The 26681-nt window shown below is 36.3% G+C and overlaps 1 protein-coding gene across 2 annotated transcripts; it reads left to right on the top strand.

The window, feature by feature from the left end:
• Nucleotides 1-10673: 10673 nt before the first annotated feature.
• Nucleotides 10674-21094, top strand: LOC143637087 (protein IMPAIRED IN BABA-INDUCED STERILITY 1-like). Of its 2 annotated transcripts, XM_077104543.1 has the most exons (9): nt 10674-10994; nt 16551-16835; nt 17192-17512; nt 18183-18410; nt 18519-18616; nt 18827-18917; nt 19012-19431; nt 20267-20399; nt 20467-21094. In XM_077104543.1, the coding sequence occupies exons 1-9, from the start codon at nt 10674-10676 to the stop codon at nt 20484-20486; spliced, it is 1917 nt and encodes a 638-aa protein (XP_076960658.1). In that variant the 3' UTR covers nt 20487-21094. The 2 variants fall into 2 exon arrangements, with proteins under 2 accessions (XP_076960658.1, XP_076960657.1); XM_077104542.1 differs by lacking the exon at nt 20467-21094 and having other exon boundaries at nt 20267-20460.
• The last annotated feature ends 5587 nt before the right edge of the window (nt 21095-26681 follow it).

Genomic DNA, 26681 nt, shown 5'->3' with positions numbered 1-26681 from the left:
TTATTGTTGTGTCAATCTTTATACCCAAAAATTACAGAATTTGGGAAATTTTAAACAAAAATTGTTGATAATTCAATTTTGTATTTTAGTTAAAAATCTTTTCTTACAAATCTCTAATGGTGATTGTTAACCCACTTCACAAAACCTAGCCATTTGTTTTTATACTTTAGGTTGCTAAGATTATATAATAAAGAAACTATATAAAATTGAGGCAAAATGCATTAAATAACTAAATAATAACCAAGCTATTCTGAATGCTCTAGTTTGGTTGGATCATAAATTTGTGTCATTGTTGTGACAGATTAATTCTCTGTTCTTGAAGTTACCAAAATGCCCCTTATCTTCTTCCTATTTTTATGTCTTTATTGGTGATCATTGATTCATTGTGGTGGTTAAAACAATATAAAGTGACCAAAACACATTTATGAAGGTTAGTTGGTATTTGGTCATGGTTGCTGTCAATGATGAAGAAGATGCCGATAATGGATATTATTATTTCAAAAGAAAGTTAATGTTATCATAAGTAATTGATACATGATGTGTGTTTTGACAAACTAGGGTTATGTTTTTCTTTTGAAGCAGTTAATTAAAGGTCTTGTATATGTATTTTGAATACGTGATACCAACTTGAACGCAACATGAATAACCTGCATAGTGCATATGATACACACCGTACCCACTCAGTCATTTATGAATCACTAAGTTTTGTAAACTTACCTTTCTACTCTTATAAACATCGCTAAGTCCATAACTAGTCTCATCTAATAATAGTTTAAACTGTTAACAATTTGAGCTTAAAAATTATTATTTAATTTCCGAACCATTACTTTTTCTAGCAAGAACATACTTGTTTTAATAAAGTGAAATATTAGAACTATTTGAGATTTATTTTTACAAACACAAAAATGACTAAATTTAAATAACATGTTTTTTTTTCAATACTTATAAAAGATTTAAATGTGAGTGGATCTCATGTTCAAAATGCTTTATGTTTGCCATCCATGAAAATGTGACATGCTAAAGCTTTTAATTGCATATGTAGTAGTAATTTGTGGGGTCAGCCAGATGTAAATGGTGGTTTTGATTTGCATGGTCAAAATGTGACAAAAGTGAAAGCTTAGGATACTATCCTATCTCCGTTGTCCCTTTATTTCCTTTAATGTTTTTCTACTTTACCCCCTTTTCTCAATCTAATTTTTGCATTTTAAAAGGTTTTAATCCGTTTAAAAATAGATGTACTTATTATAGTATAAGATTTATTTACTTTAGTAAATACTCGTTACCCTATAAATGATTGAAATTTGATGAATACATTTTCATGTATTTGAGACGTTAACGATGAATACACAACCTTCACGTATGAGATGACTATTAGTGAGTCACGCTTATCATTATTCATTAATTTCACATTTTCATGAATATGAGATTTTAATATAATAAATATGAGCTCAGTGAGCTAGTTATATACAAGGCCGGTCAACGAATGTGAAGACCTAAATCGAAATAAGATTTTGTGACCTCATAACAGTTGTTAAGAATTCTTATTTTATTATTATTATTATTATTATTATTATTATTATTATTATTTTTTGCTTATTAACTACAAGTTTTAAACTCATGACATACACTTTAGTAACAATCAATCCAACCACCACACCAATACGTGGTTACTTTGAATTTTACTTTACTTATTATAATATATCTATATATAATATTTTTTTTACTTGGAGGCCTTAATTAAATATTAGCCTAAAGCCCTAACTTGTTTTTGCTAGCTCACGGGCCGGCCCTAATTATATACAAAACAAAACGTATATTTGTTTTTTTATGCCATTAAGCGTAAATAACCAAAAATCCCATAACTTATTTTTGTATTTTTTTTTTAAATTTAATCTTTAAAACTCGTTTTAAAAAATTAATAAATTTACATTTTCACTCTTTTTTAAGAGTGTTATTTTTAGTTCCTCGATTCTTTTTTTATTTTTATTTTTTTGCAATCTTTGGTTTTGATTTTTTTATAAAACATTAAAAATAATACGTATTTTTAATAAACCAAATTAGTTAAATAAATAGGGGTAAATCATAAATGGAGTAATCCACTAGTCAACCGTCAATGCCTAAAAATGTCGAAACACCCAACATAAGACATGCTTTCCACAACTAAAGCACTCAACGCGTTATGTTCACGTGTGAAATAGGCTTGAAGCTATCAGATTCTTAACTGTGTGATTTTAACTGATTAATCTGAACATTACAACACGATAACTTGTCAACCTGACACGGTTGACACAACCAGAGGTGCACAAAAAACCTGAATCTGGAACCGGACCTGAAATAAAAACCCGGAACCGGTTTTTTATTACCCGGGTTTTTAATACCCGAACCCGTACCCGACCATACCCGTAGGGTACGGATAGGGTATGCATTTTGGCACTAAAACCCGAACCCGAACCGGACCAAATTTGTACCCGCTAATTCTCGAAAACCTGAGCCGGTTCCATACCCGGAACCGGGTTTTTCCAATACCCGAAATCATGTATTTCAAATACCCGATGTATACCCGAAAAATACCTTAGAAATACCCGAAAAATACCCCTAAAAGTGCAAACTTTTAAAAAAATCCAATCTATACCCGAAAAATATCAGGAAAAAAACCCGAAAAAACCTGTAAATAGGGTTTTTTCAATACCTGATAATAGGGTATTCAAATACCCGGTTCTATACCCGACCCGGACCCGGACCCGATGAATAGGGTATGGTTTTTAGAGACAATACCCGACCCGATTATTACCAATACCCGGTCATAACCGAACCCGATTCTATACCCGACCCGAACCCGGTTCTATACCCGAACCTGGGTATTTAAAAATTCCAATTTGTGCACCCCTAGCCACAATTACCTATAATTGTAACACCCATCTTAGGCAAGTATATAAATTAGATAAAACCCAAATTGCCAATTCTCCAATTAACTTGGCCTTACCTATCCTTTTGGTGCTTGAATGCTTTATATTGTAAGTGACAGTACCTCTTTGTTTAAACCCCTTTTGGAGCCTAAATACTTTCTATTGTAAGTGACAACACCTGTATGTTCGAAACCCTTTTGGTGAGTATATTATGACAATTTATATAAAAGGTCAAGTCTATTAATATTCAAATATTACTTAAGTTGGTAATTTCTGACACCAAACAAAAATAATTAGGTTTTGAATTTTCATGTCTAACTTATTTGATAAGCGTGTAATGTTTGCAATGATCCATTTAAGTAAATGGTGGTGTTATGGTTAGAAGAGTTTAATTGCGTGCGCTTATGATTTTATGATTGATGTATCACAATATAATAAGGGTCACATTTGGGTTTAACAATTCAACCCGAAACCCATCAATCCACTAACCCACCACCACTAACGGATCATGTTAGGAGTACGAGTCCCTCACAAAAAACCTTAAAAACACTTTCTTTGGAGAAGAGTTAGATTGAATCGTTTACTGAAACTGTTAATGTGACCAACAGTTAGAACCAATCTTCGGATATAAAATCATTGGGCGAACAAGCAATAAGAATTTTTTGAACAGACTTTAATGAACCTCATAAGAAATTTACGAATATCAATTTTGTGTAAAAAAACTATAAATACTTAACAGAATTGTTAGTATGGTCGAAAACTCGTAATGATAGGGCACATTTTTTGTTAACAAGATTCTTAGTATGGTCGAGAACTCATAATGATATGGCACATTTTTTGTAATGTATAATTCGAGTCGAGAAATGATCACACCCTTGCATGCAATGATGTAGTGGTGAACCTCTCTTTCTAATTTAGTGCTCTCCAAACCGTGCGAGAAGGTTTCCCATCACATGGCTCATCAACTTGATCTTCCGGGGGAACCGTATGTCCAAACATGCCTGGAAAAAGAGGTAAGGTCTCGCTTTCCTTTTTCACTCAAGTGTACGACATCTGTAGATGTCGTGCTTACTTGCTAGTTGCTTGATACGGTGCTTCAAACGATGACCGGAAGGAGGATACGGCCGTTTAAACTTCCAATTAATCAAGCCGGTCGCCGTTTGAAGCATCAATTCGAGGTGAGTTTTGTAAGTTAAATATTCAACTAAAAGAATACATGTAAAATTGATTCCAACTTTGGTCGGGTGATAAAGGCCTTATGGGGAGAAGACCATGTGTATATTTATTCTTTAGATGTTGTTTAAGATTATAAAGTAGATGGACGTGAGTCACGGTTAAAAAATAAAACTAGCATTACTTCAGTGGTCAATAATTCAGGCCGTTAATTGTTCTATGAATATTGTTTTCGTCATGGTTTTTTCGGTTTGAAGACTATAATGTATATTCAACTTAATACAGTAGAAACTCTATAAAATAATATATTTAGGACCATCAAAATTTATTAATTAAAAGAGTTATTAATTAATCGATAAATTAATAACTATTAATTTATATATTAATTAATATTTTATAATTTATAGTAGAATACTTAGTTTACAAACACCTTTCAAGGTTCCACTTAATTATTGTATACAATGCATGTATATCAAATGAACGGCCCAATTTGAAAGAAACTTTCAATCTCCCAGCTTATTATGCTTCTTGTGTTTAATGTATCACTTTATAGACATTAAAATATTTTCTATATAAATACAAGATCAAAATAGGTTAACACAAACAAATCATACACACAACATGGCTTCCCATCTTAAAGGTGTGAAAAAAACAACAATGACAGACGAGATTCGAAGAGCATTATGCAAGCACAAGAAGGATAATCCAAGTCTACGAAGCTATTAAAGCTATCGATGAAGAAGATGATGAAAGTTCTACAATGGAGCCCCCTTCGCGAAACGAAGCTATTAAAGCGACAATCACATTGAACAATTTCTTGTTGAGCTATGAGAAAACAACACCAGAAGTTCTTACCATGCTAAGGAAAATTAGAGACGAGATTCAAAGGAAAATTGATTTCAACAAAAAACAAAAGACAATTGAGTCATTTTTTCAAGAAACCTTCATAAATCATTCATATAACGTGGATTCCCTTACAGTATAACTAGGGAGAAGAATTAGTGATCTCTAATTTATTAGACAAATACATGTGGTCTCTGGCTGAATTAATTGGATCCACCACACACTATAATCACCGAGTTAGTTTTGTGATCCAACTCGAGAAGGCAACCCTTTTATGTTTTATTAGATTACAATTACACAGAAAACAATAACCTCAAAACATTTATTTATACCAAAACTCCAACTCGCTCACCAAGACTCTTAACTAAACTCAAATTACGAAATCAAATAAACAAATTTAAAATAACCAGTTATCTCTATATCTCTAGTATCTTATATATCTTTTCTTTTGATTTATCTTTTCCCATAATCTTATCTTTAACCCTCTTTTTTTATGGTTCAACCATCTAGCCCATTCACTTGTGAACACTTATAATTGACCCTTCAATCTATGTCATCTTAAAAGAATAAAGTTCTATAGTGATCACTACTAGTCTTGTTGAGAAGTGAAGAGGTGACCACTATCTTAATAGTGAGATGATCATATAATTTACATGGTTTAAAGAGAAGTGTAGTGCAGAAAAACTTTTGATTGAAAACAAAAGAGTGGACGTAACGTGAATTCAATCCATCGAACCATCATATGTCACTTGTTTGTGTAGTGATATCTCTTTCGTCTCTTATTTATTTAGTCAGACATCAATGAAACATTTTCTTATGTTATCAAGATGACCATTATTAGAAGCCTTATAGCTGTTGCTACGAAAAGAAGTTGGACTCTATTTTAGTTAGATGCTAATAATGTTTTTCTTCATGAGGATTTAGTTGACGATATCCATATGATGCCACCACCTGGTATGCAGTTTTCTGATAATCAAATGCTTAAACTTCAGAAAGCTTTATATGGTTTAAAACATGCTTCTAGACAATGGTATGAGAAATTGTCTACTGCATTAAAGTCAAGAGGGTATGTTGGTTCTCAGATGATGATTCTTTGTTTTCCAATACTATGGGACCCTCATTGGTATATGTCGTTGTATACGTCGATGACATATTGAGAAAAATTTGGAAGAGATTGATAATCTCAAGACTTTCTTGGACTCAACTTTCAAAATCAAAGACCTGGAAAGTCTCAATTATATTTTGGGAATGGAAGTTCTTTACACTACCAAAGGTGTTATTATGTGCCAAGGGAAGTTCACTAAGGACATACTTTCTGAATTTGATACTTCCAATCTTCCTATCACAAATTCTCTGTTGGCTCATCATTTGCTACTTAAACCTCATGAGGGCCTTGTTCTTAATGATCCTTTACATACAGGAAGCTTGTTAGGAAACTTAATTACATTACTTACACAAGACCTGATCTTTCTTTTGTTCTGTTTTTAAGTCCATTTATGCAAGATCCGAGGTTTCCTCACTGGAATAATTTGCTTCATACACTCTCTTATGTCAAAGGAACTTTATCTTAAGGATTATTCTTCAATAATAATCTTTCCTTTGATATGCAAGCTTTCTATGATTCAAATTGGGCACGCCGATCAGTTAGTGGTTTTTATGTATCTCTTGGAGGCTCTCTGATTTCTTGGAAATTTAAAAAGAAACCAACTATTTCTTTGAGCTCGGCTGAAGCCAGGTACCGATCTCTTCGACGGGTGACTGCTGAACTTGCTTGGCTGACAAGACTTCTCTCAGAGTTCAATGTTCCTAACATTACCCCCGTCACGCTTAAATGTGATAGTCAGGCTGCAATTTATATTGCCTAGAATCATGTTTTTCATAAGCGCACTAAACACGTTGAAACTGGCTGTCATTTTGTTCGCGAGAAGTTGCAAGAGGGACTGATAACTTTGGTGCATACCAACACGAAGGATCAGCTTGCTGACATTTTTACTAAGAGCTTATCAGGACCTCATTTTCACTCGCTGTTGTGAAAGTTGGGGTTTTCTCAACCTCCAACTTGAGGAGGGATGTGAGCGTATAACATATGTGCCGCATATGTTTGCCTATATATAATTTCTTATTTCTTGTATTTGTAATTTTCATTCAGATGAAATAAAATTACTTTCTTGCTTCTTTCATCCTTTTCTTTCTGTGCCATAGCTCTCCAACTATATCCAAAATTAGCAAAATCTTGGCTACAATTTCTTTAAAAGCTTGAAAAACTTGTAAAATTAAATTAACATATTAACACTTTTAGGTTTCAATATTGATGATTATAAAAAATTAAAAATATTATTTAAATAACATCTTGTTAGTTGTAAAAGTTAAAAGATGAATCGATAAAACACTAATCCATCTTGTAGTTTTTTTAAAACGTCTAATTCACCAATTCTCTCTAATTCTACTTATAAATATACATGAATTAAGTGTCATTTTAATACCTGTGGTTTGGCCAACTACGCAACTTTAGTACCTATTTTTTATTTTGTGCAAATGGCTACCTCAGTTTCAAAAAACTTGCATTTTTAATACTTTTTTTCTAACACCGTCTATTTTTTTCCGTTAAGTCAGGGATAATTTGATAACTTCGTTATTTTCTTTGTTTTTTTTCTTTTCTTTTAAACACTTATATCTTGTAAACCATAAATCCCCAAATCATAACATCAAAATCAAATCCTAAATCTCATGTCGTAAAAATTCAAACCCTATGATGATATGGAGAAAGGGTTTAGGGATTTAGGATTTGAATTTTGATGTTATGATTTGGGGATTTATGGTTTACAAGATATAAGTGTTTAACGCCCTGCTTGCGGTGCGCGCATATAATGTATATATGCGTGAACCCTCAGGTGGGCAAAAGTAAAATTGCACTAATTTTGACATTATTTTACTAATCTCATGAAAATAACGTTAAAAGTGGCGGAAGGTTAATCAGGCATCATGTGGTGGCGTTGATAGCCGAAAGATAAGGGCACATGCACCAATCAGCCGGTGTCCCGATGATTGAGTGCTATGTGCCTTATGTCCAAGGCTTAATGCAAAACTACTATCGAGCCGGGGGTCTCACCGGAAGCAGTCTCTATATCCCTATGGGATAGAGGTAAGGCTGTCTACATCTTACCCTCCTCAGACCCTACCATAGCATTGCTATTGGTGGGATATACTGAGTACGATGATGATGATGATGATGATGATGATGATGATGATGAAGATATAAGTGTTTAAAAGAAAAGAAAATAACGAAGTTATCAAATTAACCATGACTTAACGGAAAAAAATAGACGAGGTTAGAAAAAAGGTACTAAAAATGCAAGTTTTTTGAAACTGAGGTAGCCATTTGCACAAATAAAGAATATGTACTAAAGTTGCGTAGTTGGCCAAATCACATGTATTAAAATGTCACTTAACTCAATATATATTTTTGCCTATATTGGTATCTTATAATAGTTAACTTCAACTATTAATAGAAGGCAAACCAGACACGTCTTTTAGGGGGAGAGAGGCGTACTCGATAAAGGCATTTCGGGTACTATACCTGAAAAATGAACACCGCCGTCGTGGGTTTAACATGCATTTCAGGTACCACATTTAGTGTACAACTACCTGGTTAAAAGAGAGAGAGAGAGAGAGAGAGAGAGAGAGAGAGAGAGAGGTGTACTTGAGTAGAGTGTTGCTCATTGTTTAAGTAGTTTTAGAGTAATATATAAAGTAAATGACATGGTATTATAGGATTAGTGAGAAAATGGCTACCTTGAGTGACCACACATTTTGCCCTTAGTGATCATATTTTCTTAATCCTCATAGAATTTAAAATGATTTCACAAAGCATGTATCATTAATTTAGAAATATTTCAACACTATATATAATTAGACTCCTTAATGAATGTGTTCACGATAAGTTCATTAAGAAGTTGAAAAATGATTGACCCGCATGTGACATGATGTTCAAACAGCTTGATAGTTACTTTAGATTCCGACGTCTCTAGATCGATACATGTACCCACTATTACATACGTCGTAGTAGATTAAAAGAAACATATGTATCAATCCGACATTAAAAACTATGAATTGAATGCCCACACTTCATTACACAACTTCAGCATAGGCTAGCTACAAGTGTATCCCCATATTATTAGATTTTATCGGTTTTGTTATTTTGCTACTGATGCATCACCTGCATGATACGAGTTATTTATAGATACGTTGTTACTTAACCATAACATCACTTGTAGTAGTGTTTAAGTGCGATTATTCTTTCTTTATTTATTGTTTTAATTTCATTTGTAAAAAAGAGATTGTAGTTTGGCGGTACGATTGTAAAATCCTGACTTGACTCTGATTAATCATTAATTAATTGTTAGTTCATACCTCACCAATTATTTGTCGATTTTAATTGCTATTTGATCAGACTTGGTCAAAACTGAAAATTTTATATATAAAATTTGTTAGAGTAGTAAATATGTTTTTCATTTTAGTAGTTGAGTGTTTTATTCTTAATTTCTTATAGTAGTAAATATTAGTGTAGATTTTGAAGTTGACCTATAGGACACGTAAATTGGAAATTAGTTTTATAAATTTAGAATTGATTTAATCTATTTTTGAAAATGACATCTTATTATGGCTAGACATAAAGGGACAAAGCAATAAATTCGTTACCAATAGGGTTTTGACAAATGCACATTCATTGTTCCTCCAAGTTATCCGTGAAATTAAAAAATTAGCTTAACAATATTTCTTTAATCTTTAACAACAATTTATATTCTTGTAAAACAATTTAGAGACACTGTTATTTTGATTTGTTGTTATAAAATCATTTATTACACAAAATTCACATCATACAAGTCATTATTAATCATGTTTATTACAAACTAAAGGTCATAACCTAAACTACCATACAATGCATTATAATATATATGTTGTAACGAATTAACTTGTAAACGTCTTTTTCGATCTAGTCAAGAATTAATAACATTGTATATCATAAATAATAATAATAATAATAATAGAATCGTAACAATAATATTTAATTATTTATTTAACGTGAATGTTGCATTTGAATATTATTTTTGAAATAAGTTCTTACCATTTGTAGTGTTTTAAATGAAATTCATTTTTTTTGTTGCATATTCATAAGTTCAAGCATATAATACATAAAAAAAATAAATAAACAAATTTTCAAGCTAAACTTGTAGCATTCATGTCAACATAAAAATGATTAACACGATTTTCGTATCCATATCGTGTTCAAATTCGTGTTGGTTAACCCATTACCAAGGGCTAATACTCAATATATATAGATAAAGATAAAACCCTAGACAAGTGGGCATAAACACATTAACGACTTCACACAAAACTCACTCTCTTGTTATTTATAAAGCTCACTTTAATATATATTATTTTATATAAATAAATCTTAGATGAATGATATCTTCAATAGTGCATCTATGTTGAAAAAATGTGCAATAAATTAAGCTTTGGCGTCTTTAGACCACCAGAAAGTATTACTAGTATTATTCCCAGTCTGTCATTAATTCGTACATACATTCCATATTCATTTGCTTTGCTCATTTCCGACGAAGAATTCTGACACCGTTACTTGAACCCACTAATCTTTTTAAGAATTAACCACTGGTGTTTCTTGATCTGGGTTTGATTTTAATTTCATCAAGCACAAATCTTTATTCATGGGTTCTTGAACCAATTCGAAACATGGGTTGTGTGTCGTCTAAACAGACAATGTCTGTAACCCCGGCGGCGGAGGGTTCTTGCCGGAGTATGGGTGGGCACGGCGGAGATCAATTGGATAATAAGAGGAGTAAGAAGAAGAATACAAGGAGTGTGTCAGGGGTGAGTGAGATGGGTGGGTCAGGGAGGAGTGAGGCAGTCAGTTTTAGGTTGGGGAATTGGCGGAGGTATGTGGAACTGGAGCATGTGGCTACCGGCTGGCCCGACTGGCTCAGTGCGGTTGCGGGCGAAGCAATTCATGGTTGGGTGCCTCTCAAACCTGAATCTTTTGAGAAGTTAGAAAAGGTTAATTCATTATTCACTTCATTTCTTGTTCAATTGATTTGGATATCTTTGTCTTGCTTTTAGTTAGTATCTGATTTTGGGTTTGAAGAAACACTAACCGGACCCCGGGCAGATTACAGGTAACCTGGGGGTTAGATAGATGTTTCCCACGAAGGGTTAGACCCGGAGAAGATGGTTCTTCTGATAACCTGCAAAACAGACACCGTGAGCTTGTCACTGAGAAGGGGGGTTCCTCCTTGTGACCACCCTCCGGCGTGAGAATCAGACTAGATTGCTCTTTAAATATAAATGTATATTAAGAGATTGCTAGAGCAGATATCAGGTATAATATGATGATAATGTGATAAGATCTGATGATCATACCATTTGTGGTATTTATAGCCGAAGGTAGGTTTCCAAGGAGGTGTGGCCGGCTGCAACAGTATTCTTGTTCCACCAACAGTGGCCTACGCACGTGCCCTGCTGGTAGTTGGTAGGTAGGCAGCGGCTGATAGTGACCAGGCCTGCTGTGTACTATTCCTTTTCCACCAACTGCCGGCTATGCACGTGGTATGGCAGTAGTTGGTGAGTAGGCAGCGGCTAACAGTGACATACAGTACAGGAGCATGCTGCTCGCCATACTGTTGTCAATAAGCTGTCGTATCTTTAGTCAGATCTTTTGCCCATACCTCGTCAGGTACAGTACAGAAGATCTTCCCGTATCGTACGGACTGGCTTATTTGGGCGGGAGTATTCCCCCTCCCGCCCTTGTGCGGGATTGTTCCCGGCTTTGCTCATTCCTTCAGGTGACACTGTGATTGAGAGCTAAGTGCCTTGTGCGTGTAGCCTTGCTGCGCGGGTGGCCTTCCCTGATGGCTTGTATCCGAAGCTGCGGGAACAGGCGGAGTCCTTCACCATTGGGAGGCATTTCCTGCGGGACCAGCTTGCGTACTGCGCGTAAGGACGTCACGTCTCTGAGCATGGTTGGTCCTGCGGATCCAGTTGGTTTCTGCGCAGACGTCCCTCTTCAAGGTGAGTCTTGCGGGTCCAACTGGGCTCTGCTGGGACCTACCTCTTCAAGTCCCCCCAGTCCAATGTTCTTCTCATGAGTGTTTAATAAAGTGAGGTGAACTTTTGGACTTTAAGCAAAGGGTTTTGAAAAGGGTTTTTTAAGGTTTTCCATAGGGATTCTTCCCGCGGAAGTCCTTGTCACTTGCAGAAATTCTCGAGTTTCCTGCTTGATCTTTGGGTATAATGCGGGTAGGCTGTAACCTCCTCGCAAGTCAGGAGCGTTGAGTCCCACTTGTGTGGATTCTCCCTGAGGTTTTGGTAGTTTTGAACATAGTGATCAATTATGTTAAAACCACCAATTCCATCCTGGAGCCTCAATGTAGTTCTCGACGTTCCCGCTATGCGGGGATGTTATTTCCGTTTCCGCAAGCATTGCCCAGAAGATCCTTCTTGGTTTCAATTCCCGGCGGAGCGCTAGGTATGTGAAGGGTTTTGCCTTAACACTGTACCCGCGCTCGTCTTACGGTTACTTTACTTCCAAGGTACCCCTGGCGTCAATTCCCTGCGGGTGCTAGGTATGTGAAGGGTTTTGCCTTAACACTGTACCCGCACCCGTCTTATAGTTACTTTGTTGCCGGGGTATTCTTGGCTTCAATTCCCTGCGGGTGCTAGGTATGTGAAGGGTTTTGCCTTAACACTGTACCCGCATCCGTCTTACGGTTACTTGGTTGCCAAGTTATTCTTGGCTTCAATTCCCTGCGGGTGCTAGGTATGTGAAGGGTTTTGCCTTTACACTGTACCCGCATCCGTCTTACGGTTACTTGTTTGCCAAGGTACTCTTGGCTTCAATTCCCTGCGGGTGCTAGGTATGCGAAGGGTTTTGCCTTAACGCTGTACCCGCATCCGTCTTACGGTTACTTGGTTGCCAAGGTAAGGGGTATTTTCCCGCTTACTTTTGAATCTTTTTGAATTTTTTTTGAAATTCGAAGAGTTGGTGAAAGGATAAGAACAGTCCAAACCTCTGAAACGTCGTGCGACGGTTTCTTCTGACTGTGTCAGGACGTGCAGGAAGTTATGGTGACGTGACAGTACATGGTCATTCCAGACGCTTTTTCAGGCGCGTGGGCGCGATTTTTCGGGCGCGTGGCCGCGAAATTAATGGTATGCGTCGTGTCAACAGCTGTTGCTAGCTTGCTCTTTGCCACGTGTCATAGTTTCATTGCACCTTCGATTTCTCTCTCTTCCGCATTAAATTCATCGCATTAATTGCGATTAGTATATAAAGGGGGAGAGGGTTATTTGTAATTCACACTTTCACTCCTCTTCATCTTCTAAACGATTTCCGGCGAATACTCACCTTTTCAGGCAAGCATTCTCTTGAAATCGTTTTCTTTCATCTTCAAGATGTCTTCACGTGATCTCGACTCTACAGCCGATGACAAGAGTACTGCTGGCGAGTGCCAGTGTGCTCTTGGTTGCCAAGGTAAGGGGTATTTTCCCGCTTACTTTTGAATCTTTTTGAATTTTTTTTGAAATTCGAAGAGTTGGTGAAAGGATAAGAACAGTCCAAACCTCTGAAACGTCGTGCGACGGTTTCTTCTGACTGTGTCAGGACGTGCAGGAAGTTATGGTGACGTGACAGTACATGGTCATTCCAGACGCTTTTTCAGGCGCGTGGGCGCGATTTTTCGGGCGCGTGGCCGCGAAATTAATGGTATGCGTCGTGTCAACAGCTGTTGCTAGCTTGCTCTTTGCCACGTGTCATAGTTTCATTGCACCTTCGATTTCTCTCTCTTCCGCATTAAATTCATCGCATTAATTGCGATTAGTATATAAAGGGGGAGAGGGTTCTTTGTAATTCACACTTTCACTCCTCTTCATCTTCTAAACGATTTCCGGCGAATACTCACCTTTTCAGGCAAGCATTCTCTTGAAATCGTTTTCTTTCATCTTCAAGATGTCTTCACGTGATCTCGACTCTACAGCCGATGACAAGAGTACTGCTGGCGAGTGCCAGTGTGCTCTGCCTGGCGATCTGTATCAGTACATCGTCAGGAAGTTCATGCTCGAGTCTCTCGAGCCTGAGTTTCCTGAACCCCACCAGACGATGTACGATGCCCCCAGAGGCAAGATCGGGGTTTATGCTGCATTCTTTGTTTATGGGAATCTTAGGTTCCCATTGACAAAGTTTGTTTTCCGTGTCCTTGAGAGGCACGGTGTGCACCTGACCGAGGTGCACCCGATGGCGATTGCCAAGATCCGGCACTTCGAGTGGGTGTGCCGGATTCTGGGCATTGAGCCCTATGTTGACCGCCTGATGACCTTCTACACTTGGAGGTGCATCCAGGGGTGGTACACGTTGATAACCCGGATTAAGGGTTTGAAGATTTGCGCGACCGAGCGCAGCCTTCGCTCGTGGAAGCGGGAGTTCTTCTACATCTCCGCTCGCGCCATCCCCCTTGCCATGAAATTCAAGAATGGGCAAGCACTTCCCAGCCTTCACGCCTCCAACTACCAGGAGGCGGAATGGTTTGCGAAGATATCCCGAGTCCAATCTCCGGTTTACCGGTTTGCGGAGTCCGGGATGGTGATGCTGGGGATGAGCCGAGTGTGGAAGGCTGCGGATGCGCAAAAGATCCCAATCGTCCTCGAATACGGTTCGAACTCTGTTCCTTACGGTATGCTTTTCATGTCTTTACGCTTTTCTTTGTAAATAGAAAAGGTTCTGATACTTGTATATTTTCTTGTAGGTTGTGCATCGTGTCTTCTCAGAGACCTCTTATGATGATGCTATGAGCGCAGCCCTCAACGCTTCTCACGAGGATGGGGAAAAGGCCGGCTTCCTGCTTGGTCTAGGGTTCGTTGAGAAAGGCATCCCGCCTTCCAACTTCCCTTTGTACAATGTTGATACTGAAGCTGTTTACGACCAAGCAGTGAATCAGTACGTCGCCTTCCCGCATCCAGTGGTGGAGAAGGTGAATCAAGTTGCTGCTGCTGATGATGGATTAGCTATCCTTAAAGCTTTCCTTGAACTGCCACGATCTACTGATGGTGCTGGTCCAAGTGGAAGTGGCCCTGAAGCCTGATCCTGAAGATCCCTTCCCACTGCTAGGATAGATTTAGCTTGTATAGATTTATTTTCTTGTAGGCGGGTAGTTACCCGGCCATTCTTGTAATGAATTTTTATGAAATATAAATCTTTGTGCGGGTAAGACCGCTACTTTCTCTGGGTTCCTTGCTTTATAAACGTTATATGACTTGCATACTTTAGTTTAAATTAGCAATTTTCCAAGTGTAGAATAAGTTAACCTTTGAACGTGGTAGATAATAGGTGTGAAGTTTTGCTTCCTCTTTCGTGATTGTGCGGGTAGGACCGTCACTTGCACTTAGTAGGACGGCTAAACTTTACCTACATCTGACCTGCGTGTAGGTTTTCCTCATCTTTTGAGGATAAGTTAACCTTTGAACGTGGTAGATAATAGGTGTGAAGTTTTGCTTCCTCTTTCGTGATTGTGCGGGTAGGACCGTCACTTGCACTTAGTAGGATGGCTAAACTTTACCCATATCTGACCTGCGTGTAGGTTTTCCTCATCCTTTTGTTAGAAATTCTGTTTTGAATAACCGTTCGACGCGCGGTTGTCAATAGGTTAGTGTTCAGTTTCCTCTCATGATTCATGCGGATAGACCTGCACTTTCATTTAGTGGGACTGAACTTTTCCCCTTCCACTGACCTGCGTGAAGGTCTGCCGTTTTTTGGGTTTATGCGGGTTTTGCCGCCTTCCCCATGCAACGACTTTCACACTTATGTATGCGGTGAAAACCGGCATCAGTGTTGATAGTTAAAAGTATAAATGTAAAATCATCAGCGTCGATGTTCTAAGGAGAATCATTTCCATTAGAAGTGGCTCTTGGCCTTTTCTTTACAAATTTGGAATTGATTTACATGCCAACTGTGTAATTGAGCTCCCTTCCATGTTGTTGGGATGGGAGTGCCATCGAGCCGATACGCACCTGGTTCGGGATCTCGTTCTTTACGCAGCATGTAGTCTCCACATTGAAGCTGGAATTTTTCTTGCGGGTCCAACTGGGCTCTGCTGGGACCTACCTCTTCAGGGTTAGTGATGCCGAAGATCCTTATTTTGATCTTTATAAATTAAGGAGTTAAATTTAGGTTTGACAGCTGCAAAAACAAGCTGTGATAATCAGTTTTGGAACCATCCTAACACCCCCTAATGGATGATGCAATACTATATTTTTTTTTGGTTTTGAGGGCCACACCTCAGTTTTACTCGTTTAATGGGCCCCGCTTTGTGACTTGTTTGCCATTGCGTTTCGAAAATGATTTATGTGATATGGAACAATCGAATTTTATTTTGTTAAGATGTACTTATGTTGATTGACCGTGAGGACCTGTTATGGTAAAGTCATAGGACCCCCCCCCCCCACCCCACCCCACCCCACCAATTCCTTGCTAACCAATAAACCAGTGGAAGCTGGATTCACCTACATTTGTGCTTCTTAGGTGTTGGTTAGCTAATGACTATGTTATTGAATTTGCTTATATAGGTTGGACAAGGTACATATAGTAGTGTTTTTCGTGCTCGTGACCTAGAAGGCGGGAGGATAGTCGCCCTAAAGAAGGTGCGGTTTGACAATTTTGAACCCGAAAGTGTTCGGTTTATGGCTCGTGAAATTATGATTCTTCGTAGACTCAACCATCCAAATGTCATGAAACTTGATGGGATAATAACCTCAAAGTTATCATGTAGCATATATCTTGTCTTTGAGTACATGGAGCATGATATTTCAGGACTTTTATCATCCCCCGACATCAAATTCACCCAACCACAGGTTTGTAACACGAAACATTTTACATTTTTATTAAACATAAATACCCTCAAATATTTTTTCTGATGTGGCAATGACGTGTCATTACCTTTAACTGTGTTGACTTATGTTTCGTCAAGGCTATTTTGAATTTAAAATTTAGAAAGTTGGGATTTTCATCCCGTTAAACAAAATGACATGTCAGTACCTTTGACCATGTTGACTTTTTTTTTTCTTCCGTCAAGGTTAAACTTTAAAGATGTTTTTGAATTGAAATTTTATAAAGTTCGGATTTTTATCCCATGAAACAAAGTTGGTTTCTTTATTATGCATTAACATTTTATTATAAAATCTAATGAATTTTTTAAAAATTGAAACAGATTAAATGTTACATGAAGCAGTTATTGTCGGGACTCGAGCATTGTCATTCACGTGGAGTGATGCATCGGGACATCAAAGGGGCAAACCTTTTGGTAAATAATGAAGGGGTTATGAAAATAGGCGATTTCGGGTTGGCAAATTTTTGTAATGTGGATCGTGACAGAAGGCCTTTGACCAGTAAAGTTGTTACTTTATGGTACCGACCGCCTGAACTTTTACTGGGGTCCACGGATTATGAAGCTTCAGTGGATCTTTGGAGTATTGGGTGTGTTTTTGCAGAGCTTCTTCTTGGTGTACCTCTTCTTCAGGGTAGAACTGAGGTAAAGTGAGTTTGACTTTTGGAGGTCAAAGGGATAGCTTTTGAAATTGCAAATTTATGAGCAAGGTGTGATCTTGGAATGGAATTATTTAGTAATCATGTTCACGTGTGTAATCAGTATAAAAGTATTGAAATAGAGTTTTCAAAGTTTATGGAGTTTAAATGGATTTGAGTTTGAGGGGCACTGTGTTTGACATTTAAAAGTCAAATGTAGTGTTTAGCTTTATTCAATACACAGTGTGGAAACTGGGTTTCAGAAATTATAAGATTGGCATAGTTACGACACTTCAGGTTTTTAAGTACTATGTTTGACTTTTAAAAGTCAAACAGTAAATTTTTTTATTTTCTGAAGTGTGAACCAATATATGCATTTAATTGAACAATATGAACTACCTTAGGAGATTGAGTTTGGACGATGCCATGATTGACTTTTGAATGTCAAACCGGTTGCTTTTCAACTTACTAATTGATGGGTATCCCATAATTCCAAAAAATCACCTTAATCAGCAAAATCTCTTAATACTTGTACAGATATTGGGTTTGAAAAACAAAGGAATTGTATCAATTTTAACTTCCAAGTTCTAAGAGTAGTGTGTTTGACTTTCAAAAGTCAAAGCTAGATTTCTTTTTAGAATGCTATTGAGTTGTTATTCTTTTTATCTTAACTGCAGGTGGAACAGTTGCATAAAATCTTAAAGCTTTGTGGATCCCCGTGTGATGATTATTGGAATAGGTCAAAACTTCCTCATGCTATGTTGTTTAAACCACAACGTCCCTATGAAAGTTGTCTGCGGGAAACTTTTAAAGATCTACCCAATAACACGGTGGAACTCATAGAAACTTTGTTGTCTGTTGAACCATATAAGCGTGGGACCGCCTCTTCCGCTCTTGCATCCGAGGTAACATTCAGTCATTCAGACCTTTCATCCACTTTTGTAATTTGCATATGAAAATCGAACAATTTGATTATATATATTGGCAGCTTACACTTTGATATGTTATTACAGTATTTCATGACAAAGCCATATGCGTGCGAGCCATCAAGTTTACCAAAATACCCTCCTAGCAAAGAGATTGATGCTAAGAATCGTGAAGACTCAAGAAGGTAAACCTTTTTTACGCGTATACATAATCAAGTTTGGAAGTGATTATTGTGACTTGAATTCACAATAATAAGTTTTTTCTTTAAATGAACTGATTTTGATTATCTGGTTAAATATATGAAGAGTTTTGGAAAAAAAATGATTGTGTAAGGGTGAAATAAATTTAGTAGCTTTTGGCTTGTAACTTATGAGAATGCTACATGTGTTTTCAGGAAGAATCACGTTGGAAGAACACGAGGGCCTGAAGTGTCACGAAGATTGAGTAGAAAACCGAGTGGCACAAGTAAATTGGTGCCCGAGGAGGTCTCTCTCTCTCTCTCTCTCTCTCTCTCTCTCTACACACACACACACACACACACACACATACTTATTGATGAATGACTATTTTTTTTTACAGAATTTGTCAGACAAAACCGAAGTTAGGCTCAAAATCAATGGAAGTAGTTTACCTAAACAAAAAGACAATGACATAATCTTAGCTTTCGAGCCACGTAAGCCGTTTGAAAGCATGATAGGCACCAAGTCTCAAGGAGACATCACATTTTCAGGCCCGTTACAAGTTCCAGGTTCAAGTGGTTTTGCATGGGCTAAATGGCGGTTTGATGATTCTTCATCTTTAAGGTCATTCGGTAGATCGAGTTCCAAAAGTCTTGTATCCGAGCCTGAAGTTACATTACATTCAAGGGAAACAAAACATATTGACAAGATTGATCGAACCAGTTCTAGAGGTCGGGATTCCAAAGTTACATTTGATGGAGGGCCACACGATTACCCCTCTCGAGATCAATCTATGGCATTTTTCAAGAAAATAGATTCGGTAAGTTTGTTTTTGCTTAAACGAAAAGCTAGAGGTGGTAGTTTCAACCCATTTGACTTATGAACGGGTTACGGATCAAATGGGCAACATAAGAAAATTAGTTAAAAAGGAAACAGGTTAAATGGGCTGACCGGGTTGAGAATTGCTAAACGTGTACTTTTAATGCATAAAACCTTTTTAACCGTTTTTAAATGAAAAGTTGGTTTATTATTGGAATAATATCATTTTTGTAATAAGATTTGTCAAACTAATTATTTTAAAACATTAAAGAATTTAAGACAAAAAGTGTATCATGTCAACGCAACCCTACTTCTAAATCATATTTTTACAAGCTAATTATTCATAATACAGAACCTCCTACATCATTTTATTTAACATGTTAGATTATTATTCCAAGAACATAATTTTTATAATCATATATAACACCAACTATTGTGAAAAATATAAAAAAATTTGAACAAAAAGATTCATGTCAACTCAACCTAACCCAACTTCTAAGTCAAATATGTCACAATAATATATAACTTCTGCAATCCTATTTGACCCTTTAATTATTTGAATAAAGTTAAGAAAAAAAGTGTTTGGTCAACCCAACCCAAGTCCTAAATTATGTCACAATAATATAATATCTATGTAATCATATTTAACAAAGTAATTATTTCAAAAATTGGACAAAAGGTGTTTCGGGTCAACCAAACCAACTCGTACCCAAAGTTACTTTTTGACCCGTTAACCAACCCTCTCATTTTACCACCTCTACCAAAACCCATGAAGGGCTTTGTTTCTTTTCGTGTTTCCTGGTGCAAGTTTTCAACTTTTGGACTTGTTGACACAGATTTATCAGAATCAAGAAGAAAAGATTGAGTTTTCGGGTCCTTTGTTAACTCAGCCCCACCAAATCACTGAACTTCTAGAGAAGAACGACCGCCATATCCGTCAAGCGGCCCGAAGATCATTGTTGCAAAAAGGTAAAAACCAAAAACTTTTTATAAAACATCATCAATAAACAGTTCCTTACAGCCATGATTTTTGCAGGTAGGAAGAACGGCTGGTGAACCGACATGTTTCTTGAATCTGGTCATGGAATCTTGATCCATAGCCAATGAGGGAATCATTATGACAGTTTAACAGACCAGAATCGTTCGAATTACACGCATTTGATGGTCCTAAATTTTTTTTAACCTCCATTGATTAGTTAAGAGTAATTTTAGACTAATATCTTCTTTCCTGTAAAAGGAAAGTGATTGAATATGAATGTATAGTTGCAAAAAATTTGCATTGATCTTTTTATGGTTTTGAATATTTACAATAGTCTATTTTTGAGTTACAACTAAAATGACATGTACAACACCAAAAGTTGTTCTTTTTATAATGTTATTATTTGAGTTGTTGATGAAAGAACGAGTAGCTGGTGATGAACAGCTTGTTACTGTTGACGATTGTTTATACTGAAAGAACAACTTGCTGAAAGACAAGTGTACATAATGTGTTGCTAAAATTCATGGATGATAATAACGAACACATACCGACAGAATTCCCATCATGTTCTTGCCGCAATGCTTGGGTTTAAGAACACCTAGTTAGCCTAGATGCACAAATGAGGCCAATGCACTAACCGACATCGTCATAACTATACTGATTCTTGAAATAAATGGATGATATGCGAGTCATGGTTGTGTAGATATTGAGCTTTTATGAGCTAACTACAAGTCTACCACTGAATGAGTTTGTGATGATACGCGAGTGAAAATGTAACACTTGAGTCGCATTTCTCATAGCGTATTAACACATACTAAATGTAATACATGAGCAAAAGTAGATGCCCGATCATGGACTTAAGCGTACTAAATAAACATAGCTCTTATTTTTCTTTAACTTTATTATAGATATGCATAACACCCTAGGAAAATAGATTTTTTATAATTTTCTATAATGATAAAAAAAAACAATCGTAATTATTAATCACATTCAGTTTGAAAAAACTAAAATCTTAACCAGTCTAACTGTAACTTTTATTATTAGTTGTTCTCTCTAAAGCTTTAGGGCAATCCAATTAGTTTTGGACGCATTGCAACAAGCTTAATTAGTCTAGCTTTTTTATTATTAGTTATTTATCGAATGCTACGTTGGGATGATTCATACCCTCGCCAGTTGCCACAACATGACAGAAAACAGGAACATGTACCATACATGATGTAAAAAGTAAAAACTTTGGTGTTTTAGATATAGGTGTTTTGAGATTTACTACTTGTGTCGTTAACATGTAATTCCACTTGCCAATAACTAAAAATGTGTTAAACAAAACTTTTGGAAGTGTAGGTTGTTGCTCCAAGGAGTAAAAATAAGCAGGTCGTGTATAGTAACTTACCACAATGAGTGAAGTTTGACATGTTATTAGGTTAATAACACAATTTCACCTATGTTCAATTTTAAAAAAATCAGGACTTGTTTATGCAAATAAGTTGTTTATGTAGTCATAAAAACACGGGTATATACACGTCCGGTTGCACCCCTAGATAGTACCTAGAGTTGTTCAACCAAAGGCTAACCCAGTGTTCCTGAGTTTTGCTTAACATAGGAAAAGAAAGGAAATGGATGGAAAGAATGAGATGTTTGTGTTCCCAATTTCCATTACACTGTGTTCCTGAGTATCACTTCAAGAAGGAAATGAAAGGAAATGGATGGAAATAACAAAAGAGGTGTAACCTGAGTTTTTTTGGTGGAAGGAAATAACAAAAATGGTGTTTCAGAGATTAATTAAAGGAAAGGGAAGGAAAGGAAATGAGGATGTTTGAAGAGTAAAATGGAAGGAAAGCGAAAGAAAAAGGAAAAGAAAAGAGTAGAATGGAAAGGAAAAACTTTCCTTTCATTTCCATTCTTTCGGTAAATGAACTTGGAAACACAGTAGGAGGGCAAGGAAAGGAATGAAGAATATTTGCAATGTTTTCAGACCCGGTCCGGACGTCGACCCGGACGCCTTACTGAGTCAAAGGTCGGACCGACCCGGGAGGGGGGACCGGTGTTTGACCCGGATGACGTCATAAATAATATATATATATATTTATTATACATAATATAATTGATATTAATGGATTATATAGTGTTTTTTAAATTCTAAATTACTAAACATGTAACGTAAAGATATGAATGCACTAAAAATACAATATATATACTAAAATTAAAAGAAACATCACATTTTCATTTTCAATGCCATTGACCCTCTTAATGCTCTCTCTCTCTCTCCCTCTATTCTTTGCACCACTTTATCCCTCAACCCTAAAATAATAGACAGAGCCGCCATCTTTCAATTCTCACATCCACCATTGTTTACCACCACTAATGACAATAACAACATTAAATCAGCAACTATTATAGCTCGCAACATTTTTTTTCCCTTCTATTTTGTTCTTAATTCAAAGATCTGGGCGTCTTTCCTCGTTATCCCGGTCGGTGATTTGAGTTTCAGAGAGACCAAGATGACATGCAGATGGGATGAAGCCGCGATTTAAGCTTTGAGTTTTGCCAATTTTGAATTTTTTTAATTGAAAACTTTAAAAAAATGTTTTTACCGGTTAACCCGGAGGTTCAGCGGGTCTGGTCTGACCGTCGCCCACCAAAACCGTTCAAGCTATTAGAAAACGGGTTAAGTACTGCAGACCGGACCGATATGCTTATCGGGTCCCGGTCGGACAGGTCCGACCGGACGGGCCGGGTTTCAAAACACTGAATATTTGTGTTCCAGAGTTTCATTAAAAGAAAGAAAAGAAAGGAAAGGACCGGATTATAGTGAACGAAGAAGCAAACAATACCATGATAGCTAGACCAACAAGTAATTACTCTATTTGTTTCTTTTACAACTTTTTCAAGTAGTGTAATTATCATATTATAACCATCAAAACTGGTTATAGTGTAATTACATAGAGTAATTAATTGTTTTTTTGTTGTGCAACTTGTCTGTTTATGGCTTCTGTAATATGTTCTTAGGCTGTATTGTAATTATTTTCATGACTAGAGTAATTTTCATAGTTGTTGTGTATATAGTGTATTTAGTATGCATAAGTAGAGTAATTATTAACATGTGTTCTAAGTAGTTATTTTTTGTGTGCAAATTGTCTGTTTATGGCTTTTGTAATATGTTCTTAGGCTATAGTGTAATTATTTTCATGAATAGAGTATTTTTCATAGTTGTTTGTAGTTGTTGTGTATATAGTGTATTTAGTATGTATAAGTAGAGTAATTATTAAATGTGTTCTAAGTAGTTGTTTTTTGTGTGCAACTTGTATGTTTATGGCTTCTGTAATATGTTCTTAGGTTGTAGTGTAATTATTTTCACGAATAGAGTAATTGTTATAGTTGTTTGTAGTTGTTGTGTATATAGTGTATTTAGTATGTATAAGTAGAGTAATTATTAACACGTGTTCTAAGTAGTTTTTTTGTGTGCAACTTGTATGTTTATGGCTTCTGTAATATGTTCTTAAGCTGTAGTGTAATTATTTTCACGAATAGAGTAATTGTTATAGTTGTTTGTAATTGTTGTTTATATAGTGTATTTAGTATGTATAAGTAGAGTAATTATTAATACGTGTTCTAAGTAATTGTTTTTGTGTGCAACTTGTCTGTTTATAGTTTATGTAATATGTTCTTAGGCTGTAGTGTAATTATTTTCATGAATATAGTAATTGTTATAGTTGTTTCTATTGTTGTGTATATAGTGTATTTAATATGTATAAGTAGAGTAATTATTAACATTTGTTCTAAGTTGTTGTTTTTTGTGTGCAATGTGTCTGTTCATGGCTTCTGTAACATGTTCTTATGCTGTAGTGTAATTATTTTCATGAATAGAGTAATTGTTATAGTGTTTACAGTTGTTGTGTATATAGTGTATTTAGTATCTATAAGTAGAGTAATTATTAACATGTGTTCTAAGTAGTTTTTTGTGTGTAACCTGTCTGATTATGGCTTTTGTAATATGTTCTTAGGCTGTAGTGTAATTATTTTCATGAATAGAGTAATTGTCATAGTTGTTTGTATTTGTTGTGTATATAGTGTATTTAGCATGCATAAGTAGAGTAATTATTAACATGTGTTCTAACTAGCTGTTTGTAATGTTAATTTAAAATGTGAAAAGGAGGAAGAGTGAAAGAATATCCGTGAAAATGGCTTGTAGGTTTTCCAATGATGAATCTTCACCTATTGTTTTAGGTGATGATGGAGAAGAAGCTACAAATGCAAAGATTAGAGTGCCAAAAAAGGCTGCTGATAAAGAAAATGAGGTTAAGAAGGATGTAGTGATGAAGAAACAGAAGCAAAAAAAAAAAAAGATATGGTGAAGAAAGATGTTGAGAAGAAGCAAAAGAAGCATATGGTAAAGAAGGATGCGGGGGAGAAACGGAAGCAGTTGGTTGACTTAGGTGATGATTTTGAATCACCTAACAAACGGTTTAAGAGAAGTATTCCAGAGCCAATCCCTAGGAAGCCATTTATGGATTTTGAAAACAAGAGACTTAAATTGCGTTGCAACCCGGGCAAGTTTATTAATGTAATAAAATCATTATCTGAAAAACAAACTGAAGCAGTTAAATAAATAGGATCTGGGAGTATACTATCCTTCAACATAGTTGCTACCCCTACACATTTAGCATATTGGATACTCGTGAATTGTGATGAAGATATATATGATCTCAATATAGGAAATCGTATAATCAAAATAACACCTTAACTTGCAAAGGAATGCATGGGGATTCCGATGGGGTCTTTAAAAGTTTTTGAAAAGAACAAACCAAGAAAAGGTGTTGATGATAGAACGGATGAGTTCAAAAAACCAATTTGAAGAAACTAGGATAAGTGTTTATAAAGTGAAAGAGATAGTTGAAAAAACTTCAGAAGGTGGACGTCTTTTTAATACAAACTTTCTTGTCATAATTACAACTATGCTGGGATTAATAACCAGTCTTCAACCATTAATCAAGGATTCATTAGGTGGATTGAAAATGATTCAGATATATGCAATATGAATTGGTGTGAATACATGATTGAATTATTAAATAAAACAAAAAGAGCATGGAAGGGTGTTAACGATCAATATTGTGGGCCAATATCATTATTACTGGTATGGTATAATACTAGAAGTAACTACTAATATATATAATGTTTATTTTTAATACAAACTTTCTTGTCATAACAATGTTTATTTATGTATGACGGTTATTGTTTGCACATGAGTATCAAAAAGGGCACGGGATTAAAGTTCAAACACGGTGGATGCAATAGAAGAAACACTTTTTAAGATGAAGGAAAAGACGGAGAATGAAGTGCAAAACGAGAATGAACTGGAAAACGAGAATGAAGTGGAAAATGAAATTGAAGATGGAACTTATAATGAATGTAACATCCCGAAATTTCAAAGTGATATTAATTATATTACTTACTAATAGAGGGAAAGTTTACTCGGGTTGTCAGGAAATAAAAAATAGAGTAGGAGTTGGTATGGGTCGGGCTAGTGTTGGGTAATGGATGTGGGTTATGGACTTGGATTAATGGAGATGGGTTAAATGAGAATGGGCTTTAGGTCCATGGGATTTCAGGGATATAAATACCCTAGCACCCCAAAATATCTTCATTTCTATCATTATCAAAACACACTCCAAAAACACACACAACACCACAACTTCGCCGGCGGCCGGAACCGGGCAGATCCGAGGAGAGGAACGGGCAGATCCGAGAGAGAGAGAGAGCGATTAGTTGTGTTAACAAGTTAAACGAGATCCAAACAAGCTCAAAAAGGTATGATTCTTGATCTTTGAAGTTTAAAGATCCAAGCTTTTTAGTGTATAAGCGACCGAAAATGGTCGGGAAGCGTAGTGGGTGATATTGAACCATAGCAAGGGTGTTAAAATAGCTCAAAATGCTGGTCAGAAACCGAACAGCGGCTGATCTGGACAACTTCGCCTGCAACTGGGCAACTTCGCCTTCAAAGCGATGAACTTCGCCTGCAAGCTAAGTTCGCCTGATGGCAACTTCGCTGTAAAGTTAAGTTCGCCTAACTGGTAACTTCGCCTGATGACAACTTCGCCTGAAGCCAAGTTCGCTTGATGGCAACTTCGCTGTAAAGCTAAGTTCGCCTAAGGTTTAACTTCGCCTAAAGCCAAGTTCGCCTGAGGTTTAACTTCGCCTAAAGCCAAGTTCGCCTGAGGTTTAACTTCGCCTAAAGCCAAGTTCGATTAGAAAATAAATTAAAAGCGATAAGTTAA

Source organism: Bidens hawaiensis, unplaced genomic scaffold, assembly GCF_021521415.1.
Source record: "Bidens hawaiensis isolate Kalapana, Puna unplaced genomic scaffold, B.hawaiensis_p1.1 tig00008123_1, whole genome shotgun sequence".
Lineage (NCBI taxonomy): Eukaryota > Viridiplantae > Streptophyta > Magnoliopsida > Asterales > Asteraceae > Bidens > Bidens hawaiensis.
This window is presented reverse-complemented; position numbering and strand designations above follow the sequence as displayed.

What these genes read in the sequence shown, in the direction of transcription:
- LOC143637087 (XM_077104542.1), top strand. Translation starts at nt 10,674, where the DNA reads ATGGGTTGTGTGTCGTCTAAACAGACAATGTCTGTAACCCCGGCGGCG. An exon ending in GTAAATTGGTGCCCGAGGAG is followed by an intron (nt 18,918 to 19,011) that starts GTCTCTCTCTCT and finishes TTTTTTTTACAG; the next exon opens with AATTTGTCAGACAAAACCGA. An exon ending in TTTTCAAGAAAATAGATTCG is followed by an intron (nt 19,432 to 20,266) that starts GTAAGTTTGTTT and finishes TTGTTGACACAG; the next exon opens with ATTTATCAGAATCAAGAAGA.